This window comes from Toxoplasma gondii, chromosome V, assembly GCF_000006565.2.
Source record: "Toxoplasma gondii ME49 chromosome V, whole genome shotgun sequence".
NCBI classification, from domain to species: Eukaryota; Apicomplexa; class Conoidasida; order Eucoccidiorida; family Sarcocystidae; genus Toxoplasma; species Toxoplasma gondii.
In genome coordinates, this window is record NC_031472.1 from 1,613,474 (window position 1) to 1,635,753 (window position 22,280).

Sequence of the window (22,280 nt, forward strand, 5' to 3'; positions counted from 1 at the left end):
CATTGATGGAGCTCTCTATCCGTCTGTCTACCTGAATGTGTATACACATGTAGGAACGCGGTTTCCTTTTGACGTCTCTCTCTCTGTCTGTCTATCGATGTGCATGGCCATGTCAGTGCTCCTTCCCCTCTCTGTCGTCAAGTACAGAGCGTACTTTTTTTTGTGGTAAAGGAGCCGACCTGACAGCGACGCTGGCTCATGAGACCATCCGCTTACTTGCGAGAGCCTCTTCCGTCTGCGCCACCCAGAGGATTTGTGCGACGCATGCAGCGACCTGGCAGGGAGTATCCGAAATCCACTCCCGGCGGCCTAACGCCGCTTCGCCATGCTTCGACCGCAGGTTTCTTTTGACGGTGCAGAACATCATTTCCTCGACCTCAGGCATCCACTTCTCCACAGAGCCTCGAGGCTTGAGCGCTTTGGCAAACAGAACCTCTTCTCCTTCGGCGCTAATCATGCCTGTGAGGCGGAGGCAAAGAACAAGGCAGAGGCGTTCCGAGAAAGCAGAACAAAGTCCGGCGGAGATCGAGCGGGAGAACGAGACAGGACACAACAGGCAGAACGAGAAAAAAATTGACGAGAGGAGACTGCAGAGGGAGAACGAAAGTGGTTGAAGCGGGAGAACAAGAGAAAGAAGAAGAGAGAGAACAAGAGTGAGAACAAAAGGGAGAACAAGAGGGAGAACAAGAGGGAGAACGGCGACGGTCACCAGTAGCGGAAATGAGCCTCGTTGCGTTTGGCGGCTTCTCTTTATTTCCTTCTGGTCCTTACTGACGATCTCAGTTACTTTCGCTTCTTCCTGAATTCCGAGGTCGTAGATGTTGGCAAAACACTTGCGAATCAGCGGCTGAATGGCGGCGAGGTTTTTCGCCTGGCTCAACATCTCGAGGAGTTCGTCGCTGGAGAGGAAATAGAAGCGAGGAAACGCTTCTCGCTTGTGCTGAGGACAGGAAGAAGCCACACACGGAGAGATTCACGAGCGGTCCAGGAAGCGAAGGATTGCGCTTTCAGAGGACCTGAAAGCCGTTGACTGACTCAAGAACCTGCAGGGCAGACGAATCCCGTTCAGAGCTATGTCTGTCGCCTGAAGCACCTGCACAAACTCGTGAGCGCCTGACGGTTTATGCGTCTCTGAACAAGACAAATCTGCTGGTCCACTTCCGTATCGAAGGTCCACGAGGCCCGGCAGTGGCTGGGGAGGAAGCGTTGCAAGAGAAGCGAACATCTGCGAGCGTCTCCCTTCACAGCGTAGGTTCAGGACGTCGCGCTCGAGAGGCGTTGAGCCTCAGAAGGGCAGGCCGCCGAGTCATGTCAGCTACCTGCAGGTAGTCTTCCAGAGCCTTTCGAATGGCGTCGAGGACTTGGTTCATTCGGCGAAAGGTGGACAGGCAACCTTCCTTCGCCCCGGCAGCTAAGGCGAGAGAGTACTCCTGCGTTTCCTTCATCAGCGCTCGCCACTCTTGGTCGACGCCGGCGAACTTTGCGGCCTCAGAGGGAAGCTGTTTGCGGATGTCTGCCGAGGCGAAGATCGGTTCCAGGTAAAGCCAGTTCCGCTGGAGCACTTCCCACTCTTCGACGGTCTCTTGAAAAAGAAGCAACTTCTCGTGCTCGAACTCAATGTCTGCCTGAATTGGCCTTGCGGCCCGGGATCCTGCTCGCGACGCGGGAGAGAACGCGACAGAGCGAGAGAGGTGAAGGCCGACAGAGCGAGAGAGGTGAAGGCCGACAGAGCGAGAGAGAGAGAGGTGAAGGCCGACAGAGAGAGAGAGGTGAAGGCCGACAGAGAGAGAGAGGTGAAGGCCGACAGAGCGAGAGAGGTGAAGGCCGACAGAGAGAGAGAGGTGAAGGCCGACAGAGCGAGCGAGGTGAAGGCCGACAGAGCGAGAGTGGTGAAGGCCGACAGAGCGAGAGAGGTGAAGGCCGACAGAGCGAGAGAGGTGAAGGCCGACAGAGCGAGAGAGAGAGGTGAAGGCCGACAGAGAGAGAGAGGTGAAGGCCGACAGAGAGAGAGAGGTGAAGGCCGACAGAGCGAGAGAGGTGAAGGCCGACAGAGCGAGAGTGGTGAAGGCTGACAGAGCGAGAGAGGTGAAGGCCGACAGAGCGAGAGAGGAGAACGCGACAGAGCGAGAGAGGTGAAGGCCGACAGAGCGAGAGAGGTGAAGGCCGACAGAGCGAGAGAGAGAGGTGAAGGCCGACAGAGCGAGAGAGAGAGGTGAAGGCCGACAGAGCGAGAGAGGTGAAGGCCGAAGGCCGACAGAGCGAGAGAGGTGAAGGCCGAAGGCCGACAGAGAGAGAGGCGAACAGAGGCTTTGAAATGCAGCCAACGAGAGAACAGGAGAGACGGTGGCAGAAGCAAACGGGAAAAGGGAGGGATGTGGAGAGGGGGACACAGGGAGCAGCAAAGACGATCAAGAGCGAGAGGTCAAAAGGGAAGGAATTTCGACAGGATCGAAAAGACGTGAGAGAGGCCAAAAGAGAAGCGCGATGGAGAGCCGAACAACCAAGGGAAGAGAACGGTGAGCCGAGAAGAAGGACTGAACTGTCTGTCTTTTCGGATTCACATGTGAGAGGCGTCGCCTTTCCTCCACTTCCAGCTAAAGGTGCCTCGCCACCCATCCACCTGCTGCTCCAGATCAATGGCTTGTCTCCAGTGGATTCGCTTCACCTGAGATAGTTGCGAGCGTCGCAAGGGAGTCGTCGAGCACGGCGAGCACCTCGTCAAGCGATCCGAGAATCGGCAGCTTGTCTTTCGATGCCTTGTAGACGGTGGTGACTAGCTGCAGAGTCGTCCAAGTCTCCTTCACGCTTTCCAGCATCGCCGCGAGTGTCTTCTCTGCATTCGCGTCGGCGGCAATTTGCTGCGCAGGAAATCCAGAAAGAAAGGAAAAACTCTGAGTGCGGGCACAAGGCGCGAGTTCGATACGAGAGGGAGAAGCATTTGTGCATTCATGAGGTTTCAAGGGGATCTTGGAGGAACAGATGAAAGTCGAACTTCGAGTCGAGACTCTCCTGGACAGTTTGCCTCTCAGGCGGTGCGCGCTTGGCCTTGGCTACTCGTCTGTTCTTTGCGCTCCAGCCTCGGGCATCCCGCCCTCCTCTTTCTTCACATGTTCTTGGCTGCGGGTTATCTGCTGTCTCTCGCTTTTTCGACCTCCCGTATTCTTCTCAAGCTTCTTCCGCGAGTGCTCGTTCTTCATGTTCCTTCCCCTTCTTCATCTTCCGCATGTCCGCGTTCTTCTGCTGCTTCGTCTGCTTTGCTTTCTCTTCTTCTCCCCCTTCTGCACCTCCCTCTCCTTCTTCTCCCCCTTCTGCACCCCCCTCTCCTTCTTGTCTTGCTGCCAGGTCTTTCCCCGCTCGCCTCTCCGCTTCCAGAATTTTCCTGAATTTTTTCCAGTTCGTCTTGTACCAGGATGTCTTGAACGAAAGGCGTGACGTCGGCGTTGAGGAGATCCTTGAGGAGCAGCGAGGAGCTTTGCAGCTCGAGAGACTCATCGAAAAAGCCATGAATCTTCTCCCAGTGCCTCGGCAGCAGCGCGGAGCTTCGCAGCGCCACCACAACGGGGAGGAACGACCTGAATTTCAAAACGTCCGTCTGCATGCTTTGGAAGGCTGCGTTCGAGCCGAGAGTCCTCTGCAGGCGATTTAGCTGTTTCACGTAACTCTAAAAGCAAAAAAAGAACAGCTTACGCTTGGCACCGAGAGAGATGTCGCGCGTCTCGTCAAAGTCGCACTTATTGGCTGGTTGCGGACCATTCTACGCAGCGCGACGAGGTTGCGCTAGATCGAGGCTCACTGAGCGCGCGCAAGTTCAGGTCTCGCCTTTTGTGACGAACGAAGAGGCAAGAAAAAGACTTGAAGAAAGAAGCGCTCTAAGTCATCATGCTACAGTTTCTCTCTGTCAGAAGTGTATTCGCAGGCAAGACTTGATTTTATACATTTTTCTACCATCCTCATAGGGCGCCAAAGGCGGATTGAATTACAACTGCTTAAGGCATTGGACACCCAGAGCGTCTACACTCAAGTCCCGAAGGAGCTCAGCAAATATCGAAAGAAGTGAGCCGCAAAAAAGAACAGAAACCAGGAATACTCCACATGGCCAAACACATCCATAGAGCCCACGACCACCTACCCCCGTTCATCTCTATATACACATAACTGTCAATACATGCCTACTCAAACAACCAACATAATATACTCTCCTATATATAAATGTATATGTACATATATATATATATATATGCCTTCATACGTAGATATGCATACATAAGCAAACGAGTATATATATATATATATATATATATGTACGAATAAATGCTGAGCGTAGTATCCGCATCCATATAGAACCATTAACAGTGATACATAAACATAAATATATATATATATATATATTTATACACTTGTCTGTGCTCGAAGTTGATCAGAGTGGTTTCAGCACTAACTTGGACTTGAGCTTCAATGGCGTGGACGTCGGCGGCGGCGAATGCCTGGTTGCCCCATTGAATGCGGAGTGACGCCCAGGACTTCTTGGCAGTGAAGAACGTTTGGAGTGCGTTGAACGTGTGAACGAGTTCGTCAAAGTCCACAAACGCCGAGGTCTCTGTTCGCAGGACTTCTTGGCATCTGCAGAAAGAAGACGTGGAAAGAAGGAATTTCTGCGGTATGTCTTGTCGGCCAAGATTGAAATTCTCGTTGTTTCGAAAAAACCCGCGAGAGATCCTCCGATACACATGACCGTTCGCGCCGACAGCAGCGAATTCTGAAAGTGTGTTTGCAACTCGGTGGAGGCGCTCAACTCCACCACTCGCGGAGTTCGTCGCTTTAATGAAAATGAATTCCACTGCAGGGGCGTTTCTTCGCCTCACATGGCTCCTTCCCTCCCGAGGCCATGCCTCCGTTTTTCTTCCGAATGTGCGAACTACCACTGTGGCGTTAGCTGGGGAGCTTCTCGCTCCTACGCGATGCTGCGAATACATCAATTGTTCGTCTTCTTTTCTCCAACGCGATGGAGTTTAGATTTTTGCCGTAAATTGAGTTCATCGTTTTCGGTGGGACCCGTCGCGTCCTGCCTTGCCCGTGCTCCTCCGCGGTCTCCCTTCCCTCTGTGTTTCCTTGACGTTTCTCTCCTTTCAACGCTCCAGATTGCAGAGAGTGCTTTCGTCTATTTCCCCCCAATCCAGAGCTCTTGCTTTCCTTTGGCCGGCGAAGTTCTCGTTTCCTCGCTCCAGATCTCCCTCGCGAGCCGTTCGTTCGCAGCGCGTCACCCTCCCTGGCAGTCTCTCCCGACCTCCTGCATCTTTCCACTTTGGCAGTGACAGCTCGAACGTCGTTGTCGAGGCTTTCCAGCACCGCCAGCACTGCGTCCACGTCCGCCGTCTCTGTTGAGAAGACGACCGAGTCCAACTGCTTGTGCACCTCGGAAAGCTTCGCCTCGACTTCAGGGATGGCAGCCTCGAGCTCCTCGAAAAATCTCTCCGTGTTCGCCTCCGACGCAGAGACCGCAAACTGGATCTGCGTTCTGACAAACAAAATTCGAACGAAGACTCCGCGGACATCGGCGTTGATGGCGGAACATGCGGCAGACCCAGAGACAGACTGCAGGAAGGTACGAGGCAGAAAAAGAAAAGAGACGCTTGCCGCGAGTCTTCGGAGAAAGTACGCGCGGCAACGAGCAGTCAAAGAAGACTGAAAGACTGCACACAGGGAGAGAGAAGGCAGAGGGAAGGCGAAACGAAAGAGGAAAAGAGAGCACCGACGAGAGCTCAAGAAAGCGAACGAGAGAGCGAACTCCAGGACGGCCAAGGACGGCATCGTATCATCAGGGAGAACGAGGACGAGAGAGAACAAGGGAACGAGCAGGAGAGTTTGGGTCGCCGAGAAGGACTGAATTTAACGTTCCTCACCGAAGTGTGCTGAGAGCCCGGGACAGTTCGACAAACTGCGCTTTGAGAGCAGCGTCGACCTTCACAGAGAATTTCTTTACGAGATCAAAGATTTCGCTGACAAAGGAGCAACGCGCCTCGTACTCGCCGAACACCGATCCCTTCACTTCTTGAAGATACGCGTTGAACTGGACGTACTGTCGACACAGCAGGCGAGCAGACAGCGAAGACAAGTGGAACGAAGTGAACAAAGAGAAGGAACGAGGATACCGGAAGGGATGCTTGCATGCCAGAGAAGGCGACTGGAGAGAAGGAAAACACAAGTCGGTAGCCTAGTGTAGGCGGAGAGACAAGAAGACAACACAGCAAGAACAGAGGCAAAAAGGCTCACGGGAGCGCCAACAAGATAGGAGCGACTGAAGCAAGGTGGAAGCAAGAAAACGGCGTCCTTTGGAAAAGATAAGATGCAACGTGTGAGCGCCTCTCTGAACGAAAGGGAAGGGCACACCCGCGCAAAAAGGAAAGCAGCTGCCGTGGAAGAAAGCACCGGTCGGCGACGACAGAACGAGACGTCATCTTGAGAAAGGAGAGGTGAGGCGGAAAAGGTCAAAACAGACAGGGGACAGGAATGCAGTACGCGAGCACAAGGAAAGAGCGAGACGTCGAGGAGACGGAGGAAGGAATGCAAAAAGAGGATGCAAGTGAAACCACGGCAAACAGACGGCGCGCGCTCAAGAAAAAGGACCAGAGGTTCGGAAGCAGACGCCAGAGCGGCGAACCGGAGAGGCGAAAGGGAGGAGACGCAGACGCGAAGCGACAAACGAAGCCGCTTGCAAGAGTTCTGCCGTCGACAGGAACGAGAGAGAGAAAAGTCCGCGAATTCGACAAGCGTCCAAAACGAGCACACTCTTTTGATGAGAGTCTTTGCCAGCGCGCAGACTGGGTGAAACAGAGCAGCCCCGAAAGCAAGAGCAAACACAGAGCGAAAGCCTTGCCATCTGAAAAACTCTAGACGCGGTGAGGCAAGAAAGATCTACCGAGTCGATGTCTGTCGGAACTTCTCCCAGTTTCGTGGTTGCCCCCTTGATGGCCTGCAGCAGCGTCGTCATCACCCGTCCTGCCAGCTGAGAAATCAAAACGCATAAACGGCTGCGAATCCAACCATGTTTCCGGCACTCCTGTCGTCTTCGGAGACGCCTGCAAGACTTGGCCGTCTCTAGCTCTTTCTTTCGAGACGAGTCTGTTCTGTGGAGGTTTAAAAATCTGGGCCTCGGCCGCTTGCTTTTCTTCATGTTTGATCTGGCCCTTCGAGCTTCACGAGCTCCACAATCGATCCTTTCGACTCAAAACCGAATCGGGTGACTTGTTGCGGCATCCAGAAACCTACACTATGATCTCGCTTGCGTATGGACTCAAGCAATGAAACGGGATGGTTCACCTGTGGCGCTGGGCATGGGAGGATGGTTCTCTCTAGTCAGCTGCTTTGAGAAAGACAGGACTTTGTTCCTCTCCTTCTCGAGTTCTCAGACTTCCCTAACTCGACGCGACTCTTCAAGTGCTTCCCCAGACATTTCAACACATTCAGATTTGCTGCAGATCATTTCCTTCGTTTTGTTCACTTTGCCTTCTCCTTTCTTTCCTTCGTCCTTCGGTCAGTCTCTCTCTCTCTCCTCGCATCTATTCTGCCTCGATTTCTGTCGCGGATTTCTTTCTCTGTGTGCTCTGTCCGCGTCGTCCCCCTCTCCTTTTCTGCCTGAGCCTTCGGTTTTCTCTCTCGTTCTCTCTTTCTCTTCCTCTCCTTGTTTTCTTCCATCCTCCTCTCTGCCTCGCGGCTGCGTTGCTCACTGTCGGCAGGTGCTCTTGAATCACGGACACAACTCGCTTGAGTGAAGGAAGGAGAACTTTTCGCACATTGCTGGTATCGAGGCAGAACGCGCCGACTTTCAGCTGCTGCGGCATGGCAGAAATCTCCTCGATTTTCTCCAGGTACTGCGCCAGTGTGTCGCTGGTTAACGCAGAAAACAGAGAAAGTCAGCGGAACATGACGATTCGCAGACGGAGAAACAGTCTCGGAGCTGTCGAGAGGAAGAGTGAGGCGCAACAGGGAGAAGAAACGCGTGGACAGCGCAGAAGGCGGCGCAGAATAGAAACAAGCGAGCGGTGTCCGCTTCGACGAGCAACTATCTGTGAGACCTGGCGCGTTTCGAGACGCGAAAGTCTGAGTCTCCTGCGCAGCCGGTTCTCCTCTTTCATGCTTGCGTCTTTCTGTGTGTTCACGAAAGAACCGACGAGCAGGAAGCAGAAGGAACGCGACTCAGAATAAGGATACGACCCAGCAAGGGAGGGAAGGAAAGGGGAGAACGCAAGACCGCAAGGAAGAGAGGACGCAGAAAGCGAAGAAAAGAAAAGCGAGCCGACTCGCCACGAACAACCTCGGCTGAATCGAAGCCTGTAGTGAAACGACCGGCTTCGATTCACGGAACTGAGGTGCCTGAAGCCTGCGAACGAGACATGTACGAGTTCCACTCGAGACGTTTACCGATTCATGATTGGCGAACGCCGAAGCCCGGAACAGCGGCAACAAAGGCTGCCCAGGAATCGACTCGCGACTCTTCAACTTGTCCAGAATACGCAAGAAAACGGAACGCGCAACTCTCTGAAAAACTGGGCCGATGCATGCGGAGCGCTCAGGTCGCTCCTGGAAAACACCGCCACCCTCACAGCTTACTCAAAAGCCGCCAAGTCGTTCTCCTTGAAGGAGGCAAGCGTCGTCGCCTCACATCGGGTGTACAGACAGGCGAGGTGCTGAAACGAGGAAAGAAAAATGAACGCGGAAGCGAAGACTGGGCGGAGACTGCCCCGAAAACCACACAAGGGGGAAAGCGACTTCTGCCAGAAAAAAGCGACGAAATGAAACAGGGACGGCGACGCGAACGCGTCACAACGTCCACTCCAGAGCGCCAAAACGCGAGACCAAAGCGCCTCTCCCTTCACCAGAAACGATCACACAAGCAAAGCAAAGCAACTCCCCAGAACAGTCGCTCCCAGGGCAAGAGATGCCCGCGCGATAACAACTGCACATGCATGCACCCACTTCTCCAGTATCCATATTGCAGGACACAGCATATATATTTTTATTTGTAGCCACCTCGATATATACATATATATATATATATATATATATATGCATGTGTATATAGGGACAGTCTTGTGTATATCTGCCTAAAGTTTTGGTATATATATTTATATATAGGCATGCAGAGGTAGATATAGATCTGTGCATTTGTAGAGGTAGGTGCATGGAAAAGAATAGATTTATCTTTCAATATATACAGATACATATATCTATATATATATATATATGTATATGTATATGAACATATACAGATACACATCCCTGTGCATGCTCAGAAGCCGCAGGCGCCTGTCTAGACAGACTGAGAGAGACACACCGATATCGCACTTTGTTCGTGAATGCGTTTTGAGTTGTCGCCTACACTGAATTGCTCGGCTGTTTGCAGGACTTGGTTGAAGAGCGTATCCACTGTTTTTCCGACGCGTTTGACGAGGTCGAGAAAACTTGTGTCGTTTGTCGGAAAGAAGGAGGCGAACAGCAAAGCGTTCTTTTCCGTCGCCTCTGTGGTCGCAAAGAGAGAAGAAAACGGAGACTTAAGAGGTTGTGCTTAGGTGAGCTTCCCATCCTTCGAAAGGCTCGTTTAATGGCAAACGAAATGTAAAAATATTCAGTTCGAAATAGGACAGGCAAGATAAAGTGAACAAGGACCCCTGCAAAGACCCTTGTAACGACTGCTCCTATCTCGACAGCGCTGGCAAATAATCTTGCACATAATTATGTACTTATATATTATAAATACAAATATATATATATATATTTAATATGTAAACGCAGTGTGGCAAAGCATGCCAGTGCCATATATATATATATATAAATATATATAAATATAAATATATAAATATTTATGTGTGTGAATGTGTGTGCTTGTAGCCTATGTGTATCTGCAAGTGCACATGCATTTGGTTATAGGGGAGGGTGTGTGACCGAGCGGACGGCAGCATATGCCCCATGCGGCGACAAGTCGAGAAACTCCTGAGTTCGTTCGTTTTACCTTGTGCGTTTTTCCTTTGTTTTTGGACGTGCATTCATGTGCCTAGAAGGTCTTTCTACGGTTGTGGAATGTTTCAGCTTCTGTGTTTTAGCATCGGCCTCTCGAATCTCAGTCTTAGATCCCTGCATGTTTCGCCTCATTATCGTCTGTCTTCTAGGGTGCCTGTCATGCGTTCTTCTCCTTGTGCTTCTCTCTTCCTCGATTTCCTCTGCTTTCTCCTCCCTAGGCTTCTGTGTGCTTTCTATTATATGGTGTGCCCTTCCTTTGGTTTCCTTCCGTTTTTTAGTTCTAAAGTTTCGACGTTTCTCGTCGCACCGCCGAGGGAAGCTTCCGCGACGAAGGCAGCAACTTGGGGGGCCTCCGTGAGCGCCGGCGTCGTTGCGACGGCTTTAAAGTTCTCGAGCAGGACAGTCTCAATTGCGCTGCGAAATGCCGCCCTGCGAGAGAACGTAGATGGCAAATCTTCCATTTGAAACTGTGTCGCTTTGAACAACAGACCGACAATGGTCAAGCTCGTGGATGCTGTATCCAGGATTCCCTGACGAACCAAAAAGGTCTCCTCAAATGCGAAGGTGACAGAACATGCCATGCATGCACACGACCTGGCCTAGGCGAGAACTCTCGGCGGGGAACAAAGAAAGGCTGATTCTCCCGCCACAAAACATGCCACACGGGAAACCAACGAGCCGATGCAGCAAATCATACTACAATATATATATTTAATATATATATTTAATATATATATATATATATACGGATAACCATGTGTATGCATATATAGAAAGATAGGTAAATATACGCACACCGACATGTGCATGCAAACGAATAGCAACATGAGCGCCGAGAGAAGTACTCAAAGATAAGCATGTACATGCAGAGATATATTTAAGTATATTCATATATATATAGATAGATATCTATATCTATAGATATAGATATAGATATATATGTATATGCAAATGCAGAGATGCATTGAGAGAAGGAAATGCAGGCAAGCAGCCGGCTGGGCGTTTTGAGGTGCGTGATGAGTTCTGACTTGTTGGGAGTGACAGTGAGGCCGTTCACGTCGATCTGAAGATGTAGAAGAAAGAGAGCTTTGTCGCTTGGAGGAGGAGAGCCGTCTGTGGCGGTTCGACAGGCGTTTTGCTCGTTGCGCGTCGCTCTGTGTCTTCCTCGCCACTCGGCGGTAGGAGACGCAGGGACTTCGATCTGCTCCGCAGCCGGGGCGGAAGCTTCTGAGGCGTTTGGGAGAGCCTCAGCCTTCGCGAAGGCCTCCTGTGAAGCCGCGGAACGCAGAAGAAAAGAGCGGACGACGATTTCCAGCTACGGATCGACCGGGAGAGAGACCAGAGGGAGAAGACACGAGAGGAGAAGATAGGGAGGAAGGTAGAGAAGTAGAGAATGAGAGGGGAAAAGAAACCAGAAACGCGGAGAGAGGGCCGAGGAGCAGACACAAAGAGAGAGAGAAGAGACAAGAGAGAAACAGGGCCAAATCCGGGGAAGAGAAACAGGCAGGATAGAACAGCAGATGGAAGAGAGTAGCCGCGAAGAAGCAAGGAGGAGAGGGCGAGAAAAACAGAGAAAAACAGAGAAAAGAAGAAGAAAGTAAAGAGAGAAGCAGACGCGAGAGGACAGAGAAGAAGACAGAGGAGAAGACAGAGACGAAGACTGGGAAGAAAACTGGGAAGAAGAGGAGAGAGAACGAAAGGAGAGGAAAGAGAAGAAGATAAGAAAAAGAGGGAGCAGAGGCAAGTCCAGAAGAGAAGAAAGACACGAAGCATGTACAGAAACGCGCGGGAGGCGTGGACTGAAGAAGCGTCCGGCCTGCGGTCTTTGTCTTTCTGTCGCGATCCTGCAACAGATGGACCGGGCGAAACACAAAAGAGGGAGAACAGAAGAGTTTTTGTTTTTTTGCTAAACGAACCAGGGAGGCGGCGAATCGCGCCGTCGATCCTTTGACAAACGTCAGGAGAGCGTCGAGGAGGAGATACTCTGTGACCTTTACGAATTTTGCGAGTTTCCGACACTGGAGGCGGGCGGTGGCTTTCACCGTGTACGAGGCAGGAGGCCCTGAGGCTCGAGAGCCTCGCGAGAGCGCAGACGCGTCGCGGCTGAGCCTCGCCGCCGGGCAATCTGAGAGCAGACAAAAAGGAGAAAAGGAAAAACGATGGGGGCGAAAGGAGCGTAGAAAAGGCCGCAAGGGAGAGAGAAGGAGAAGGCAAATAAAGAAAACAACTGCAACGAAGGCAAAGGGAAGAGGAGAGGCAACGAGTGTAGAAAAGCAAGAGAAAGGCGAGAAAGGGAAGTCGAAACGAGACAGGAGGAAATAAGGAAAAAGCGAAAGGCGGAGAGAATCGCGAGAGGGGAGAAAGAGCAGGAAGCGAAAAGAAGAAGCAGAGGAGTAACAGGAGGAAGAGAAACGACGAAAGAGGAGGTCGCGTTGGAATAGAAGAGGAAACACCCCCGGGCAAGGTCTCCAGAAACTATGGACCTAGCAGTCGTCTGCTTTGCTCTACAACAGGGGATCTCGCTGCGGTTCGCGCATCTGATTTGTTCTGCACATCCCAACGAGCGAAGAGCGCGAAGAACTGTTGACGGTTTAGACTGAAGAGGCGACAGTATTCGAGAGAATTTGCGAGGCAGACAAAGGTGAAAGACAGTCACGAGAGAGACGCGCCAGTGCTCTCTCCTCGCCACGAACAGACACTGAGGGGCTTTCTTCACCGCAGCTACGCGACGAAGAACTTTTCTTCGAGAAAGACGAACGATCCACCGCCCAAAGCAACAGAGAAACAGCTCCTGAGCAAGAGCTCATACAGAGTTCGAGAGCTGTCCTCTCCTCACAGCGCGTCACAAAAGTGGACTATGTCCTCCGGTGTATTGTCCCCCCAAGGCGCCCCTCGCACACCCGATCGAGAAAACGTTTGTTTGTCCTCGTTCGATTCTGCTTCAGAGGAGCCGGCATCTTCAGCGGCAGGGACAGCCTCCCCTTTGCTTGGAACGTCTCGCGTCACGCTTGTCTTTCACGATTGTCAGGATATCACGTATCTCTGCTGTCAGCTTTACAAGTTCGCTTGAAACTCGTTTTACACTGCCTTTCACAGACTGCGTCAGACGTTGCTCTATCTCTTCGACATCCTCGAAAGAGCTCTGGAACCCCCACAGGTGGCGGTGCTACGCCTCCACCGCTTTCGAACGTGAGTTGCAGACTCTTCTTCCAGCAAATGCAGACGAGCGTCAACTTGCAAGTATCGACGGACGAGTGAAACACTGTGTAACAGACGCCATGTTGATGACAACTGCTACGCATCGACTGTCGTCAACTGAAACGTTCTTCTTTCTCGTCGTTTAGCAGAACGTGTAAATCGCAAGAACGCGTCACCTGTCTCAACCGGTTCTCAAGCTCCCTTCGCATCCCAGAATGAACTTCTCTCTGGCTGCCAAGCAGTCGTTCTCCCGGCCCAGTGGTGTGTTTGTTTGTGTGCAGTTTTCGTCAGTTTGGCAATGCAAGTCTCTTTTCAAAAAGTGACGCGTTCGTTGTGCCTCGCCCACCGTCAGGCTGTCCAATGCGCAACGGCGCGTCTCCGCGACGACTTGTGAAGGGGACATCTAGAGAGTTGCCAGAAGACTCGAAAGCAGACTTCTTCGTCGCTGGAAAGCCATTCTCCTCCAGAAAGCTTTGCAGAGACTCCGAGCACGCTCGCGAGAGCTGCGGAGAAAGGAGCATCGGGAGAGAAGAGTTGTGAATTGTCTCAGGTTTTTTGCGGCGCTGAATCGACTCGCCTTGGGCCTGAGAGAGAATCGGTCACTCTGTCGACGAAGAAGGACATACGCTACTCGAGAACGTCATTCCGAGCTTCCTTCCAGCGTCTGTTGTTTGATTTTCGATGCGCCTTCTCTCGTCCGATCGCCGATCTTATTCTGCAGGCTGCTTCTCTTTTCGCGCAAGGTTTCTCTGCTTGCTTTTCTGTTTTTTTTTCCAGACGCGACCTCTCTGTGTTTTGTGTGCCCCTGCTTCGCACTTTACTCTGTCGTCTCGAGAGAACGTTTTCTCTTTTTCTTTTCATCCTCGTTCGTCGTCGCGTCATCTTGGCTCTCTTGTCTCGGTTTCGTTTCCCCTGGCTTCTCTTTCTCCACCTTCACATCTGCCTGGCTTCTCTCTCGTCTCTGCCGCTGCCACCGGCTCATCTGTCGCTTGGTTTTCTTCTCGCCTTATCTCAGTGCCCCTCTTCGCTTGTCGGGAAGTTGTCTTTCTTTTTAGATTCTCCTTTTTCATTCTTTTCAAGTCGGCTGTTTTTGAGTTTCTTTCCCTTGCTTCATTTTCTCTCTTCTCAATTTTTTTTCATTTTGTATCTGCCCTTTATATTCGTCAGTCCCTGATTGACCGTCTTCTACCCTTTCCGAGTTCTTCGTCTACCTCGGCCGTGACGGTTCGCCAGACTTTACGGAGTTCGGCGACCAGTTGCTGGCGGCGAGAGGCTTGGAGTTCGAGGAACAGGTCCAGTGCGGAGGCGCCTTCGCCGTGGAACAGCAGGCGGGGACAGGCCGCCAACTTCGTTCCACAAGCGCGAATGCTCAGCAGCGCCTTCCGAAGAACACCGTCCAAGCTGAAGAGATTCTTCTGCAGGATCGACGCGCACAGTCTGAACAGAAGCCACAGACGGGGAACGCGGCGAGGAACAGCGGTGCAAAGAGACAATGAGAAGAGCAGACAAGAGAAAAAGAGGACGAGATGGCGAGAGCAAAGAGGCGGGGGCCAAACGCGCGAGAAGGAGACAAAAAGCAGGAGGGAGGGACTTCGAGGGAAAAGGATACCCCCAAGAGAAAGTCAAGAGTGAAAAGAGAGAAAAGTCATGAGTGAAAAGAGAGAAAAGTCATGGGTGAAAAGAGGGAAAAGTCATGAGTGAAAAGAGAGAAAAGTCATGAGTGAAAAGAGAGAAGAGCGATCGCGAAAGACGGAGAAGCAGACAGCTCGAAGGAGAGACAGAATGCCAGAAGGAGAACGAGAACGGGCGTTTGCTGCGACTTTGAGGTGTCTCTTCAGCTGATTGCCGTGAGAAAGCGAAACTCGACACAGAGACAGAGACTCGGAGTTTGCTGGAACGGACCTGAATCGGACTTCCCTCATGACGGCTTTCCAGATGGACAGAATTCTCCACTTGTGGTAGTTTGAGAAAAAGGGGATAGCGATGATTCTCCGGAACTTCTCTTGGTCTTGCTCCCAGGCTTGGAGGGAATGAAACTCGGTCTCGCCTTCTCGGTAGTGAACCACCCCGCGAGAAGAAAGCGTCAAATAGTCCTTCGGATTCTTCTCTGCAAACGGAACGATGCGGTAGCTGTAGGGAGCCGTCCTGCGAAGGCAAAAAAACAACGCACACAGCTGAAACTGTCGCCCATCCATCTCCACACCACTCGAGTAAATGTCCACAGCGAACAACATGCAATGAACCATACATATATATATATATATATATATGCATATGTATATGGATATATATATGCATATATATATGCATATATATATATATATATATATATATTTGTTTCGGAACATTGACACATGTCTTTACGTACGTGTATATCTGAGTATAACTGCAGGCAGGTTCTGTTCACGTTTCGGTTCTTCTACGTCTGTGCGAGTTTGCGTCAGGGTGTTTTTGCATTTCTTCAGTTGCAGGTGCCTATGTTTGTAGGTGCGAACATGCAGGCAGTCGTGTGTGTATCGAAAGCAGCAATGCCTCTGCATCTGCAAAAGTACAAAAATTTCGACTTGTGCCTGTGGACCTGTGTACAGTATTTGTGGGTATGAAGTCGTTTTCACAAGAGCAACGCGAGGTGGAAGGGAGTGGATTCCGGTTTGCGCCAATGAGTTTTTCTCGCGTGACGGAGCGAAATCAGCTCTGCAGCTCTTCCGAGAGAGCCTCTGCGGGGAGGCCGGCAGGGAAGTCGCACACTCAGCACAAGCAACGGAAGGCGCAGAAGAGAAAGGGAGAACGCGAAAAAGCGGGAGACAGAGGAGAACGTAGGGAAGAGCGAAAGAGAGAGACCAGCACTGAGAAAAAGAGAGGAAGGGAGAGATACCGGACGGGGAACAGGAGTATGTGTTTCTCACATTTGAAGAGAAAAGAGACACTGTGAAGGTTGTGGATGCCGAAATTTAACAGTCCTCGCGCTTTGCAAGCAGAGATCTTTTCCAACGCGTGGAGGAAGCGAGTGCGTTTTTTCGAAAGATCTAACTCAGGGCAAGGCGAGGCTTTGAAATCTCGACTGCCACCAGAGTTAGCTGTCTCTGCCTTTTGAGTTCTTGGTAGCATTTGCATTGCTTCACTGAAGGAGAGATGAACTCGAGGCAATCGTTTTCCCTCCAGTCCCGGAGCTGTGAAAGGTTCTCCTGCTGTCGCTTCAGTCAAGAGTCCTCTTTTTATCCTCTCCCTCTGTGAACGAAGTCGAGACGACTGGGTGGCGAAAGCGGCATTTGCCGAGACCGAAAACTCTCATTTGGCCAAGTGTAAGGAGAGTTCCGGTCTCCGGTGTCGCCGCCAGCGCAGCTCCAGCTCGCTTGCTGGATGTCTTCGTCGTCTAGTTTCTCCAGTGTCCTCCCCTGGCGCAGAAGGCGCAGAACGCCCTTCCGAGGCATCCAGTTCTTTTCTCTGCTTTTCGCGAAAGAGACGCTCACCTGTTCATGTAGCAGAATTCGTCCGTGAGAGATCTGTGGCTTCGGATGAACTCCACGAAGTCTCTTGGTTTGATCTGCTTCCCTTCCTCGCTCACGCAGGTCGGCAAGTCCGCCGCTGCGTCTGGGCCTCCAGGGCGCCGACTCGAGGTATTTGCCGCCGCGAGGTCGCGGGTCTGTGGAGAAGAAGGCACTCAAAATCACACAGGACAGAAAGCGGAGAGGTGCAAGTTGCGTCCTCGGTTTCGAAGGGAAGGAAGTCGCGAAGCACAAAAAGGAAGGCTCTAAGCGGCGTCTCCGTCTACTGCGCTCTGAGCCACTGGGGACGAACGAACGACGCCAGAGAACGTCGGAGGTCTCCACCCCTCTCGTCGGCAAGCTCGTGTGGATGGAAAACCACGGCAACGACACAAGGAACCTCCGCAGCGAAGGCAAAACGGAAGCCAGACTCGAAGCAGACGAAGACCGAGTCTGGTGAGAGACAGCAAATCAGACCGTCAGAGAAAGGGTACGGAGATTCGTGAGAGTCGCGTCGGCCTCCTTCCCCTCTCTCTTGTCGATGCAAGAGAAGGCTCAGGTCACAACTGGAGGCCTCAGGGAAAGCAGCAGTCTCTGAGGACAAGGAAGCATTCGTTGCCTTGAGCATGCTCTGGAAACGTGGAGTCGACATCTGCGAAAAACATCGGCTGCGTGACTCGTCAGATGCGAGTATCTGCTTGTTTCTGCCTCGCTCTCTCTTTCGAAACCGTAAACGCCCGGAAAAACCTTCGAGCTCGCGCTGTCTCTGCCTACGTGAAAAAGAGAGCCTTCATCTTGCCCCCTCGAGCTCGGACTGCTTCCGAGGCGTCTCTCTGCTCGCTTCTTGTCGCCAGGCGACGCAGACGTCGGACTCTGTCCGCCGCGAAAGCCGTTCTCCGTCTCCAACTTGGCTCTGCCTTCCCTCTGTGCCATATGCAGCTTCACGTTCAGCGGCAAGACATTCGTGTGTGGAACGACCAGCTGGCGTCGGCTTCCCTCCCGCGGTTCTCCTGACGCTGACGCGTCGGCCAGGAGGCCTGCGGAGACAGTCGGGCAGAAGAGAGGGAACGCGCGGCAGGCGTCGCCTTCGCGGACCTGAGATCTTTCCTCTGCTCTTTCGAGTTGGCGCAAGCGATGTTCTTCTCGCAGGAGCGCCCCGGAGGGAGAAACCGTATCGCCTCCCAACTGACTCTTGCGCGGCTGGAGGCCGACGGAGGGCAACGAGTCCGCAGGCGAAGAAGAACAAGGAGACCCTGGGGTGCCTAGGGTGTCGGACTGCCTGCACGGGGCCTGCCAGAACGCAGGAGACAAAAAGAGCAAAAAAAGAGAGAAAGAGAGAGAAACGAGAAAGCATTTTCGGTGTTTCTAGCGGTGGCACACGTCACAGGAGTGAGCTCCTTCGGAGCACAGACAGCAAGGGGGAAAAAGGCTTCGCTCTTTTTGCCCTGAAGATCTTTTTCCACTTCTCTCTCTCGCTGTTTCAGTGTCCATAATTGTGCGTCTTTTTCCTCATGCGAGACATGCGGCGCGAAGTACGCGTCTGGCCCAATCTCCCCGTGTAGGCGCATGGCTCGTTTGCGTTCCCTCTCTCGCCAAACCGGAAATGTGACCGAGGGCGTTTCTGTCTCATTTCAAACGCCCTTTTGGAAATGTGAATTCTCGCGTCTCTGTCATGCCGGAAGGTCCCTCAAGGACGCCTCTTTTCTTCTGTCGCCGTGCACTCTGCGAGGGAACTTTCTCTCCACCCTCCGCCCTCATAAAGTGCATTGTTTCTTCACTGGCTTTTCCGTCTTTGAAACCGAGGAGGCGCTACGCCCCTCGCGAGGTCTTCGGCCTGTTTGATCTGCGTCCATCTGCGGAACTGAATCGCGTCACCCACCAAGCGTCGAAAGTGAAAATGTTCGACGACTCGATTGCCTTTCCCCAGAAAGCAAGTGTCTGCACAGAGACGGTTTTAGATCCCAGGCGCGGTGTGAGACTTTCTTCCTAAAATGCTTGCTTCCAGATTCTTTCTCGCTTGTGTTCCTGCCGTCGCTATGGAAGAACGACGGGGAAAAGCCGTTTCTGAAAAGATTTGACTTCTCGGTTTCTCTCTTTTTCCTCTACCTGGTGACAAGCGAAGCCGAGCCCAACGCAGAGCCGCGACTGAAGCTCTGCTCCTCGCCGCTGCGCCTCGTGTCTGTCTGGAGCGCTTCTCTCGTCTCTTTTCTGGGGAGAAGACGCCGTTCTGGTGAATTCATTTTCCATGGTGGAAGGGCAGGGAGGCAAAGCGAGAGAAAAAAAGAAGAAAGACAGGAAAGAAAGAGAGAAGACGGAAGGAGCGGACAGAAGGAAGAAAAAGGAGGGCAGATAGAAAACAGAAGCGAAAGAGGGAGACGTTTTGGAGAGCAAGAAAAAGAGAGAATCGGAGAGGAGAAAATGAGAGGAGAGAAGAAACGGAAGAGAAGAAAACCGAGGAAGCGCAGAGAGAGGAAAGCAGAGGAAGAAGAAACAGAGAAGAATTGAACAGAGAAGAGATATCAACAAGCGAGAGACGTCGTCAACTCCACACACACTCTCGTGACTCGCGAAGAAGCCCTCGGAGAAAGTGCGTTTTTGAGGGAAAGCTTTGACGCCAAAGGCGATTGAGAAATGTTCAGAAAGCGGAATTAATTTGGAGAAAAAAGGCCAGCTCCGCGAAGAAGGCACACTGTGTATCTTCGATTGAAAGCGAACTTTGAAACTTTCTCGTGTATCTTCGATTGAAGGCGAACTCTGAAACTTCCTCGGGACCTCTGTTTCTTTCTGCAGTCAAACCTACATTTTTTGCCTAAGCGGTGCGACTACGGATCCACGCTAGCTCGTCGTCTGTCTCGGAGTTCTAAAGCGGTAGAAAATACCCTGGAAAAATACTGGAACAGACGCGTTTGAGTGCAATCACAGAGCGTATGAGTCTGTAGACGCAGCTCTATCGATCGAAACGTAGAGAGACTTGATCAGACACACACGACCAAGAGAAATGCCGAGGTCGAGGTGACCGGGACCGAGGCAGTCCAGCAGAGGAAGCCGGGAAGAGTGCGTTCTCGTCTTTGGAAAGTGTGCATGTGCGTAAGAACTGAGTTCCGACTCTGTGCATGCATATCTCTTTTTGCAAAATCTGCGATTCACAGGAAGTGCCTTTTGGGGTTCGAGCAAGTGCGCCCGCTCCGGCGGGGGGGGGGGTGTGGAAGCCACGCGTTCGTTTCTGTCGAGACAGCCGCGGCGAAAGCAAGGAAGAAAAGAGAGAGCAGAGAAGCAGAGTCCGTCTGGAAAATGCGAAAAAGAGGAACTAAGGACTCACACTGGCGAGGAGAAACGAAGGCCTCCTTCAGTCTGAGGTCGACAGAGAACAAGGCCGCGAGAGCGAGGAAAGAGAAGGTTGGAAATCAGCAAAGACGAAACGAAGGAAAAAGAGGCGGTTAAAAAGCAACTCCGTCCTGTTCCACGAAGTGTCTGGAAGCGGTTGGACGCGAGGAAAGTATCTTGGGAGGCAGGGCAGTTCCGAGTGGTCGAATAAACCACAGGCTGCCGTTTCGTCTTTGTTTGAAAAAGAAGACTCGTGACATCGCGCGGAGATGAACGTTTGAGTACTTTGACGAGCGTCGAGAGTGCATTTCTCCCCCTTTCTCCGGCGCGAACGAGGAGACTCCCTTACCCCGGCAGAACGCCGCTCCGTGACACGGCACAGAAATCCGGTCGTCCGTTCTCGGCGTTTTCCACGCTTTCGACACCTTGAAAGAACCTAGCGAGAGCCGCGAAGAGAAATGCGAGAACAGTGGGAAGCGAGATAACGCGGAGAAAAGTCAGCATTGCGATTTTTCTTGAAAAGGTGAGGTGCAGCCGACACCAGGTCACCTTCCACAGGCCGAGACACACAGCGCTTTCTGTACCGGTGTGTGACACGCTTTTCGTCCGCAGACTTCCACGAACCTGCACTCAATTCGCAGCAGGCACATGTCGCGCAATGCAGACAATCTCACCAAATACGCACATGCTACGTTTGTTAAAAGCTGACGTTTCACACACATACGAACAGCTGTAAATGCGTAGCCGAGGTCGACCTAAAATACGTTTTCAGTGCTCTAGCTGATCTGCGATGGCGGAGGCAAGGTAGTGACACGGTCTTGCAAATATTTACGAGGTAAGAAGACGTCTTTCGCGGCTTTTTTTGCAGGGGCATTGACACAGCATAACGGTGGATACGTACGAAATAGTGCTGCTGTGAGAAATGACGCTGAGGGTCTCGCCAGCGGAAGCGGGACTCGTGACACTTCACTGTCGTTAAACATGGATTTCCTGTTTTCTGGAGATAAACACGAACCGGACACCGGCTTTGCACGCCATAGAAAAGCTCCACTGAGCTAAAGACTCGACAGAAAACTGACCGAGTTCCACCTGACCACGAGGGACCGAAGCCTGCCGGTTGCAGTACACGGTTGACCGTGCACCTGAATCAGTCTAAGGGGGTCCGAAGGTTTCGCACTTTTCCGCAAAAAACGTGGATGTTTACCGGAACGAAATCCATTTCATATGTCGCAACTTAGGCGAGCCTGTTCCCAGACACTGCTTCTCGTCTTTTCGCTTTTACTGTGGGGAAAGAACGGCTCTTTCAAAGCGGATCGAGGAAAGACAGCGAACCTGCCGCAAACCGAACAGGATGCAGACGCGTGCGCGATTTCACTGATGGAAAACGGAAAATCATGGCTTTTGAAAAACGCGAGAGGTACAGCTGTGGACAGGGGGACAGCACCCCTCACCGGAATGAGGGAAATCTCGAGGTTGGAAGACTCTCCCGCCTTCACTGGCTTGGCTTTTTCAGAAGACTGGAAAGAGCAAACGGTTATTCTCTAGCAAAGAGCACGTACGCAACAGAAACCCAACACGCATACGTTCGGCAGACAGAGCGTTGCATGGAGACGTATACACCAGCTGTAGACAAAAAGGTTTCCCAGACCTTTCCATTGTTACGCGTAAAATACCTACATCTGCATGCTTGTGCTTCCTGTCTACACAAGCGTACATGTTTACTTATTCACACGTTTCCAAGTTTAGTTTCAGAGCTACGTGACACTCGGCAATGTCCATCGCCGCACACCTAGAGCGCCTGCCGCACCGCCTTAATAAACGCGCGTTCGCCGAGACAGATGAGGCCTGAACTGCCGCATTCAGCTCGGTCTTCATTTCTCCTGAAACAGGACTCCTCGTATGGTTCCTGAACATCGCCGTCTTCGTTGACGATTCCTCGGTGCTTCTTGCATGTCGTCGAATGGCGACTGTACTCTTGTATGTGCAAGAAGAATCATACCAGAGCGTTGACAGGAGCGCTCCTGCTCACTCTTTCCAGAGAGCATTCACTTTGTGGGTATACAGTGAAATCACAACAGAAACGTTAAAGCACCCACGATTCCGAATGTACGTCCAGTTTCAAGATACAAACACGATGTTCTTCACGGCTGCTGTACACCGCACACTCGTTGCCGACCTGAAAAGTTGGAGTTCGACGGAAAAAAAGCTGCTCAAGTTTCGCGCGAGAAAGACCCTTTGCCAGCTTCTTCGCTATGCACA

At 51.9% G+C, this 22,280-nt stretch overlaps 2 protein-coding genes across 2 annotated transcripts in view; one reads left to right on the plus strand and one right to left on the minus strand.

Annotated features, from left to right (window-relative positions):
- Window positions 1–15,134, minus strand: part of TGME49_286932 (ATPase family associated with various cellular activities (AAA) domain-containing protein) — a gene marked incomplete at its 5' end in the record, with an annotated part of 48,845 nt that extends 33,711 nt beyond the window's left edge. The window contains 18 exons of the mRNA XM_018782000.1: window positions 217–459; window positions 772–940; window positions 1,320–1,651; window positions 2,666–2,858; window positions 3,407–3,661; window positions 4,440–4,620; window positions 5,285–5,515; window positions 5,901–6,076; window positions 6,917–7,003; window positions 7,725–7,884; window positions 8,608–8,684; window positions 9,377–9,516; window positions 10,322–10,443; window positions 11,043–11,281; window positions 11,931–12,139; window positions 13,559–13,796; window positions 14,424–14,649; window positions 15,115–15,134. Of these exons, the coding sequence (XP_018637766.1) occupies window positions 217–459; window positions 772–940; window positions 1,320–1,651; window positions 2,666–2,858; window positions 3,407–3,661; window positions 4,440–4,620; window positions 5,285–5,515; window positions 5,901–6,076; window positions 6,917–7,003; window positions 7,725–7,884; window positions 8,608–8,684; window positions 9,377–9,516; window positions 10,322–10,443; window positions 11,043–11,281; window positions 11,931–12,139; window positions 13,559–13,796; window positions 14,424–14,649; window positions 15,115–15,134 (3,298 nt within the window). The remainder of the gene's footprint in view (window positions 1–216; window positions 460–771; window positions 941–1,319; window positions 1,652–2,665; window positions 2,859–3,406; window positions 3,662–4,439; window positions 4,621–5,284; window positions 5,516–5,900; window positions 6,077–6,916; window positions 7,004–7,724; window positions 7,885–8,607; window positions 8,685–9,376; window positions 9,517–10,321; window positions 10,444–11,042; window positions 11,282–11,930; window positions 12,140–13,558; window positions 13,797–14,423; window positions 14,650–15,114) is intronic.
- Window positions 15,135–15,147: 13 nt separating this feature from the next.
- Window positions 15,148–20,411, plus strand: TGME49_286928 (hypothetical protein; the record flags this gene model as incomplete). The annotated part of the gene is made up of 4 exons (XM_018781999.1): window positions 15,148–15,167; window positions 15,232–15,422; window positions 16,782–17,153; window positions 17,637–20,411. The coding sequence occupies 4 exons, from the start codon at window positions 15,148–15,150 to the stop codon at window positions 18,188–18,190; spliced, it is 1,137 nt and encodes a 378-aa protein (XP_018637767.1). The 3' UTR covers window positions 18,191–20,411.
- Window positions 20,412–22,280: the final 1,869 nt, after the last annotated feature.